This window comes from Poeciliopsis prolifica, unplaced genomic scaffold (assembly GCF_027474105.1).
Source record: "Poeciliopsis prolifica strain line A6 unplaced genomic scaffold, Auburn_PproV2 SCAFFOLD027, whole genome shotgun sequence".
Taxonomy (NCBI): domain Eukaryota; kingdom Metazoa; phylum Chordata; class Actinopteri; order Cyprinodontiformes; family Poeciliidae; genus Poeciliopsis; species Poeciliopsis prolifica.
In genome coordinates, this window is record NW_026562402.1 from 2,282,199 (window position 1) to 2,291,522 (window position 9,324).

Below are 9,324 nucleotides of genomic sequence, written 5' to 3' on the forward strand. Positions count from 1 at the left end.
TCTTAGTAAAATCTGAATTTTAAGAAAGTGGTGAAAACAACTTTCTAGAAAGTATATTAGCATCATTATTGTGACATTTAACAATTAGAAATTATTCTGATCATCCCAGCCCAAAACAGGAGATCCTTAGTTAGTCAAAGGAGACATGAGTGTTTTTATGCATTGTATGCAAATATTTGCTTGTGCTTTTATTTGTGTAACTATTGGAAGAGTGGAAATACAATTAATACCGCACCGAAAATGAGTCACTTACGTCACACGTAACCGACTTCTTTTATAATGGAGCCCAAGCAAAACTGCTGTCTCACCTTTAGGCAGCAATATTTAGCCGAACGTTACACTTTACACTATTTTGGTTGCGTCAACACTTGATTGGTTGTTCAGTTTTACGTTGACCCATCGCCATTGGCTAGTGGAAAGTATATGTGAGTTGCTGCATTCGGAAGAGACCGTAATTTTGGCTTATTATTTTAAAGAAACATGGAAACATTCTTTATTGCCTCAACATGGCAATAACGTAAAGATATGTATAGCACGTTTGAACTACTGTGCATTTATATATTCGTCCCTGACCTTTGGTTGCTTATAGTAAAGGAATTGTCCGAAAATACCAAGCGAAAAAATCCAAACTACTTCAGATGTGAATATAAATTCCTAGGTACTTTAAACACACCGTTGAGCTTCACTCTCTGCACCTCTGCTGTTTGTTCGTAGTTATTTCGATGGGGCTAAAACTCCACCCTGAACTAAGCACTTTGTTTGGCTTTTCCACAGAAACGATTATGTTTATCGGCGCCTGAATCGATCACGTGCTTAGTTTCAATATCACAGAAGCTGAACTGTTGTCCACAGCAGCTCATTCAGTTCTCATCAGGAGACAGACGCGCCGCATGTTTCAAAGACCTCGATTTTTATGCGGATTTAAAAGACTGTCAGAGCTACATCAGTATCCATATACTGTTGAATATTCCTGTGAATATTTCGACGCGATCACATCGATGCTATAGCTGAAGCTAGCTGAGGTAGGAAGCTAACAAGCTATAATCACTAGCCAGTGGCTTCGCTAACAAAACTTAGAGAAAATGTAAATGTGCTCATATGTTAAGTAGCTTTTTCTGTTATTTTTTCTAATTTTGTTTTAAACCTCTGCAAGTAGTAAAGCGTTGATCGGTTTATTATTGTTCTTGGTTTTTAATGTGTAATTTGTTATTCTGGAATTTTGGCAATTCTACTTTAATATCAAACAGTTGGATACTCGTGCTGTCAATATTTCTTATTGGTAATGATGTGATGTATGCTCTGTTATAGCAGACGAATGTTAAAGCACTTTCTCACTTTTTAAACAGATTCTCAGTCGGTTTGTTATCAACAAGACCTGATTTTTTCTTGTCAATTAAGTTATTAGGATTTTTTTCTGGTTGACAATGGAAACACCTTGCAAATTGAATAAAACTTTCATCTTTCATTTTTGGATCTGGTATTTCTTCTAGAATGGCCTTGAGCATCCCGGATGAGGTGATGATGGACGCTGCACTGATAAAAGAATTAGCTGAAGTTGCAAAGGACAAGGCTCTTCTTCAGGGAGTATTGATGAGGACCAAGGAGAGCCCAAACTCATCTGAGGTGTTTTTTTTTTTTAAATGTCATTTTAGTTGTTCTTTAGACTGTTGTTATAAACGCAGCATGTTGTGATCAAGTCAGCAGATTTGATCACAACAAATTACTGATTTGCAGACTGTTAAATCTGCTCAGACTGTTATGTCTGAGCTTCTGCAGGTGAGAGGACTGAGAAATTGTCTCAGGAAATTGTTCTGTAATTTCAAGTGATGATAAAAAGAAGCCATCATAAATTCTGTCTAGTTAAACCGTTTTTTTCCCCCAGCACAATTAGGTTTCTGCTTTGATTCCTCTTGGACCCACTGATTTTTTTTTTTTTTTTCATATATCTCCTACATCTCACAACTTTATTTTTTGTTGTTGTTGCAGTTGGTGACATACGCTCCTTTCACTCTCTTCCCTTCGCCTGTGCCGAAGTCCGTGTTCCTACAGGCTCTGGCGGTGCAGACCCACTTCAACACGTTGGTGGACAAGATCAGCCAGGATACGAACTTCCTTCAAGAGGCTTTAGCCAGGTAGGATGCAGCAGCACCGCCTGCAATTCATGGAACAAATGTTTTTATGTGCAAAGCAATGTGAGGAAACAAGGTTATTATAATTAACTAAAACAAAATAAAACAGTAATCATTAGGAAAGATTACAACTAACTGGAACTAAAATGATATTTTTTAGTGTGTATGAATGTAGACGTTAGCTTATCGAAGTTGATGTTCCCACCCCATGCACACACACAAGCGGTTTACGTCAAGTTACGTCACTATATAACCATTGGCATTTATGCTGGTCTGCAAAATGGTGACCACAAAAGTTGTAAGGAAACCAGTCAGTTGACAACAATAATTAAATAGATGTTTTGAAAATAGGATCTTCTGACGCGTATTTACTACGCGTGCTCAATTGTGATTCATAATCACAATATAATACTTTGTGATTCATAATCACAATATAATACTTTGACCTTTTTGAATTTTACACCTAAAAGTTTTGTAAAGTAAAACTACGACTATAACTAATTAAAACTAAACAATATTTAACTAGTATTAGATTATAAAATCTAGCAAACCCACTTTAAAAAATAAGTGGGTTAACTGAATTAGAAAAACAAAAAGGCACATTGAAATAAAAGTAAACTCTTAATTAAAAATCCATAAACCCAGTGGAATCATGTAAAGTCCTTCATATGTTGTTTTTCCTACCTGGTCAGGACTTTAATAGTTTGTTTGTTTTTGTTTGCAGCACAATAGAAGTGGATGATTTCACCGCCAGGTTGTTCAAGATCCACCAGCAGATCCTAAAAGAAGGAAGATCTCAGGTGTGGTTACCTTTACATGAGCAATCCTGGACAAAATTTCAGTCATTTTGCAGTGACTGGAAAATGCACCAGCTACTTCCCAGTTAAACATTGTTAAAGAGTTAAGGAATTAGATACTCACTGAAGCTCTGCTCTTTCTGCATTATTTAGTTTAAAAGTCATGAACCTTTTGTGTTTAAGATGTTAATGACTTAAGATTTTTGCTTTGTTTGCATTGGACTGAATGTTCATCACTTGACCTCAATCAGTACCTTCATCTATATATGTTCTTGTTTTTCTTTTGTGTAGTCCATTGTGTTGGGTCTCAATCGTTCTGATTACATGTTGGACCAGAGAGAGGACCAAAATTCTTCTCTGAAGCAGATAGAAATCAATACTATTGCTGCCAGCTTTGGCGGCCTTTCCTCACAAACGCCAGATGTACACAGGTAAGTTATTGCGCAGGTTTGCATATTTACTGAACAAGGATGGAAATAATTAATTTTCATTCATACTGTAGCTGGGCAGAGCTGGTAAAGTCAAGGAGAAAGGAATCTCTCAACCCAAAAAATAATATGTGAACAGAAGTTCACAAAAGGAACAAATCAAAACTAAAGTAACAAATACAATCTGTTTTAAAGTGACTGGTGTGAAAATGGGAATTTTGTTTTTTGTTGAAAGAAATTTCCTGCTTGAATGTATTTAATACATTGTTTAAACAAGACAAAAAATAACTGTTTAAAAATAGAAAAGAGGACAAAACTTGTGTAAAGATTACAGAAGGTTTTCTCCCTCTGGCTCCACAGACACATCCTGAAGGTGGCTGGGAGGCTGGAGGAGAGTCAGCGAATCCTGGACAACAACCCTGCAGCTGGTCTGGCCAGAGGACTGGCCAAAGCCTGGGAGCTGTATGGATCAGAGAGGTGACTCACTCAGATATCCAAATGCGAAAACCTGCGGTTAAAGCAGATCAAACCCCAGAGTGGACAATATAATAAAACACACAAACCCTTTCAGCTAAATATTGTATCAGTGAACTCCATGTTAGCAAAGAGTTTCAGCTGTTTATGTTGTAAGTTTTCCAGTCAGAGAACTTTATTTTTTATGATGGAAGCTGACGGTGTTACCATGAGTGTTTTGTTGTTTCAGGGCGGTTGTCATGTTTTTGGTGGAGGAAGTCCAGAGGAACATCTTTGATCACCGATACATTGAAAGTGAACTCTGGAAGAGGTCAGAGTCAGGTCATTTGTCCTGGAAGGCGGAGCTACGTCCACACAAGCGTTTTGCACTTGGAGATTAAGGGATTTCTCAAACCTGCATTAAAGAATCAAAGCAACACTCGAGTTATGTTTTTGCAAAGGGAATAACATGACAGTCGACTTTTACATAATACTGTCCCTTCAAAAACTGAAAAAACAGCAAAAAAACCTTAACAAAATGATCTAAGTTATATGATCTGCGTAAATGGAAAAATTGGATGTATTGCTCATGGTGTTGTAAACTTTGTGTGTTTCAGAAACATTCCCACAGTAAGAAAACGGTTTGATGACGTCTATAAAACAGGATCTCTTGATCAGGACAAGAGGCTTTTTGTGTAAGTTGTCTGTATCTGCATCAAGAAGTTCTATGAATTTGTTAATCCCAGCTAATTGCTGAATGTTAGGACAGCTAATAATCACTTACTTTAACTTCAGGGATGGAAAAGAGGTGGCGGTGGTATACTTCAGGAATGGTTACATGCCACAGAACTACATTAATGAACAGGTATTTCAGAACAACTTCATTCTTCAATCATTCTTCTATGCATCATAAACGGCTAATTAAAAAAAATTGATATGCAAGTTATTTACATGGTCTTAAAGAGTGGATTCTAAGCTGTCAAATGTAGAAATAAAAAAATGTACCTATGGCCACTGGTTGGACTTTTTCACATCCATACCCATGCTGATGTTATGACTTCACTGAAACCAAGTTACTTGATCATTTTCTTCCAGGCCAAAGATACTGGAAAACTGGGTTATCTGTTTTAAAAAGTCAACTTGTAAAGTTCTGCTCAGCGATTTGTTATTGATCTGATCGTGTTCCCGTTTCCTGTGGACAAAGAAGAACAAACGGTTCTCACGCTCTGCTGGTCAGTGTGTCCACTGACCAGTCAGGAATGCAGGTTCAGAGAAAACAAGCAGCACTCGGCCCAAAACTGAGCTGCTATGGAACCAGTGTGGCACTTTATACACAAACATTCAGCTGAATTATCATCAATAACAAATTTAAAAGGGTGATGGATGAAAGAGGTTTGTGTATTTATCGATAGGCAATTTATAAGTATTAACAATTAAATTAATATTGTATGATCAGTGGAGTTATTCACTAATATAATCAAGAATTTAACTGTTTGCTGTTCTGTGTTTTTTTGCATTGGTGCGTGGCAATGCTACAGCGCCACCGACTGGCCAGTAGTCGTTTCCGAAAATTTCCTGTGTTCGTCTTTGTGTGGACGGGGGCCTCAGGTTCTCGGAAATTTCCGACTTTTAATTCACATCAAAACTGAAGCTGACGCAAAGAAACAAACAAACAAACACACAAACAAACTAAATGGCAGCATATTCCTGAGCGCATGGAGGAGATAGTAGAGGTTTGAAATCATATTTCCATATTTGCGGTTTGTGAATTGCAGTGCTGGGATGTTCGTCTCATGATGGAGCGCTCTCAGGCTGTAAAATGCCCAGACATCAGCACTCACCTGGCAGGAACCAAGAAGGTCCAGCAGGTGTTGGCCCGACCTGGAGTTCTGGAGAGGTTCTTCCCTGATCAGCCTCAGGTGGTGCAAAAGATGAGGGAAACATTCGCTGGCCTCTACACTCTAGACATGGTGAGCAAAGGGAATTTTCATTCAATCATTTTGCTAGTAAAATACAACAAAAAAGTTTTCCTGATTTCTTGTTGTGGTTCTGTTGACTGCAGGGACCAGAAGGTGACAAAACTGTAGCAATGGCTTTAGCAGAACCAAACCGGTTTGTTCTGAAACCTCAGCGAGAAGGAGGAGGTAAATATATGTATTAAAAAAACAGATCTGCATGTGAGAATTCCTTATATATCAGCTACTTGTTATTCAACCTGGCGATCTTCTAAGTTGGAGTTTCTTTCTTGGAGGATGACAAACTTATAGGAAAAGTCTGAAAGTTTTAGGAACTGGAGGTGAACACTTCCTGCATGCTTTAAAACTTGAATGTTTTACATATAGTGCAAATGGGCAACAAATACTTAAGACAAGGTTTTTGTGTTAACTCAGAAGTTAGCACAAAGTGTTAGGCACATTTTCCACATTGAATATCTGAAAGCCGCATCTTTTACATATAGCAGCTCAGAATTGAAGCCATTTTTTTGTTTTTCTTTTTGTAGCTTATTTGATCATTTTGAGAAAGGCTGAAAACATTTGACCTCCACTTTGAAGTGGTTTTCATTCCCTGCCACTTTTGCCTGTTTTCCTTGTCTGAGCTGAATGATTATTTTTTGAAATACACTCTTGGTCCCTGAAACTTTATAATACATTTTGGATATTTAAAATGTTTTTCAGCTCCAGTGTTAGATTTTCTTTCGAAATGTTTTTTTTTCCTTTGAGTGTGTTATTTGCTTAATAAGCAATTATTATCATATTAGTTGACAACGGTTTCAAGATAACAGTGCTATCATTGATGCAATCATTTCCGAGACAGTTTACCATCCAGCATAATTTCCATTTTACCCATTTTCTGTCCATTTCTGATTTTAGTGCTTTCAGCCTGTGTGTCAGTTTCTACATTATGAACATGTCTTCCAGTGCTGTAGTTCAAATCAATGGGGCAAATCACAGTTCATCTATCAGAGATGTTCTGTTAAAGAAGATAAATGCCTAAGCAGACAAGTCTCTGATCCTGGTTTCATTTTTTCCATCTTGAAGTCGACCGCTCTAATGAAATTCAGTGCTGTTGAATCTTAATCCATTCTGTTGTTCTAGGTAACAATATCTATGGCTCGGAGATCGTCCAGGTTCTCGGGGAGGTGAAGGGGAGCACGGAGCGGACGGCGTACATCCTGATGGATAAAATTAATCCCGCTCCCATTCGGAACTACCTATTGAGGAGAGACGCTCCTCTCGCCATCAGTAACTGTCTCAGTGAACTGGGAGTGTTTGGCGCCTACGTAAGGTACAATGATGTTTGTTCTTCTCAGTGCGTGGCTATTTTCACACAATAAAGATGTTTTGTTATCGAACTTTTAGCTTTCACTAATCTGAGCTGTCAGTTCAAAAATAGCGGATCACATTCTTTCAGCTGGATTCCTTCCACCGGGGGGCGCTCTTTGCAGGCGTATCCTCTCTGTGCAGTAAAGCGTGTTTCTCTCTGGTTTTCTTGCTTCCTGGCAGGCAGGGGGCGCACATGGTGATGAACGAGTGTGTCGGTCACCTGCTGAGGACCAAGAGCTCAGAGCATGCTGATGGAGGGGTGGCCGCGGGCGTGGCCGTTCTGGACAATCCTCTGCTCGTCTAACGCACACAAACATGTCACAGGGATTCAGCCCGAGTCCATAAAAAGACACATCAGATTCTCTTTCTGTGCAAGTTAGAGTTGTGTTTAATAGATTTTTATTTCAGATTATAAAACAATTCTATATAATTGATACTCCTTTTAAAAAGAAAACAAATGTATATTCCTGGTTTTGCAACGAGCTCGTTAGAAGAAATACTGACCTCTGGTGGCTGGGAAGCCGACCTACACTACTGGAAGAGTTGACTGATTTAAAGGTTAAGTGGAGATGTTCTGCTTTTAGGGCCACATGGAAAAACTTAATCTCAGAAAAATCTAGGAAATTTCTAAGTTTGAAAAGCGTTGAGTCAACATGCTCCATTCAACACATCATAGCTCTTTTGTTGGAAGTTTAAGCTTTAATGTGAGAATGCTTCCAAATATAAACAATCTACTTCAAGTTGAAGGAAACTTGCCTTTTATTCACAAAAGTTCTGTAAGAAATTGTATTGCTTATTTTGATTTCATAGGAAAGGAGGAAAGTTCCCTTAATAAAAAGCACTTTCTGCTACCTCAACTCTTAAGGTATTCTTCACTGTAAATTTTCTACCATTTCAATTTTTGTAGCTTTAACTGAAATCATTGAAGAAAATGAAAAAGTATGTATTTTTTTTCTATACTGCAAAGGACAATGAGATTTATACATTACATCTATTTGTGCATTGACAGTGAAGGACATTAAACAATCCACTGCTTCTTTTTTAAAATAAATCAAATGATGGTTTACAATCTAAAGCAATCTTTATTTACTTTTCTTAACCTCTGATGTGATCATGTCAACATTAAAATGTGGCTTTATGTTTTAGCTGAGATTCATCAAAGAAATTAAATGGAGAGTAGTTCCAGGATTGAAATGGTTTGAAAATTAAATTAAGGATTAAATGTCTGAACCACAATCATAAAGAAAACATTAAATGGATCTACTGTAAAGTTGTCTGTTTTTTATTATTATTATTTTTATTCTGCTTTCACATCTTTTTGACTATTTCATACATGTTGGAAAGGTAAATCATTTGAAAACTTCCACATTTATAGATGTTTTTTTTATTCAAATAAACAACAGATCTATTACAAGAACAAAACCTCTTTTTTTAAAAAAAATGTGTGGTAGCATTCTGGGATTCTTCGTAAAATCTTTCATCTATAGAAACCCTGATCGTTTTCACCAGTTTGTTTTACAGCAGTATTTTCAGTCAGAGGCTTCTTCACGTTCCTGTATTCTAATGCTACAGGAGAATGTTATTTCCCACAGCAGGCAGCAACTCTAATGTTTTAGATGTTTCCCTGCTTGCTGTTTGTCTACTCTGGATCAACTAGGATTCATTTTCCCTTTGTGAAAAATAAAGTATTTTTGAATTGAATTGATTCAGACCCATAAAACCACAAAAGCCAAGAGCTGAAGTTGGTGATGATTTGAAGAATTCTGGATCCTGACAAAAAAATAAAGTCCTGGTCCAGTTTCCTGCAGCAGAAGCAGAACAACAGAGTTCATGATTTACATTGAAGTGAAATCTAAACTGAACAATTAATTCACATCTGTTGACTTATCTTTGGATAAATTAATCAAAAATGGATTTGAGAAAACTATTTTTAAAATAAGCAATTTATAGATAAATTTATATTATTTCAAGATGGATCCAGAATATGGAGCGTGTAGAGTTTTAATAAACTGACATATTTAAAAATATTGCATGTTATTTATTGCAATTTGGCACTCTTCACTCTCCACAAGAGTAAGAACATACAGGAGCAGCAGTTTATATTCTGTATCAAAATGTAGGACTGAAGAATTGCTTTTTCTTTAAGTTTTGAAAATTAGCATTTTTCTAAGAAGTGAGTTCATTCCTAATATAG

The 9,324-nt window shown here is 37.0% G+C and overlaps 1 protein-coding gene across 1 annotated transcript; it reads left to right on the forward strand.

The window, feature by feature from the left end:
- The first annotated feature begins 687 nt into the window (after window positions 1-687).
- Window positions 688-8,199, forward strand: gss (glutathione synthetase). The gene is made up of 13 exons (XM_055048689.1): window positions 688-1,022; window positions 1,491-1,623; window positions 1,987-2,132; window positions 2,854-2,929; window positions 3,218-3,357; window positions 3,715-3,831; window positions 4,058-4,138; window positions 4,425-4,502; window positions 4,603-4,672; window positions 5,583-5,777; window positions 5,870-5,951; window positions 6,903-7,092; window positions 7,311-8,199. Exons 2-13 carry the CDS (start codon window positions 1,492-1,494, stop codon window positions 7,432-7,434), a joined length of 1,431 nt encoding a protein of 476 aa, XP_054904664.1. The 5' UTR covers window positions 688-1,022; window position 1,491; the 3' UTR covers window positions 7,435-8,199.
- The last annotated feature ends 1,125 nt before the right edge of the window (window positions 8,200-9,324 follow it).

What these genes read in the sequence shown, in the direction of transcription:
- gss (XM_055048689.1), top strand. Translation starts at nt 1,492, where the DNA reads ATGGCCTTGAGCATCCCGGATGAGGTGATGATGGACGCTGCACTGATA. An exon ending in GAGCTGTATGGATCAGAGAG is followed by an intron (nt 3,832 to 4,057) that starts GTGACTCACTCA and finishes TTGTTGTTTCAG; the next exon opens with GGCGGTTGTCATGTTTTTGG. An exon ending in GCCTCTACACTCTAGACATG is followed by an intron (nt 5,778 to 5,869) that starts GTGAGCAAAGGG and finishes TGTTGACTGCAG; the next exon opens with GGACCAGAAGGTGACAAAAC.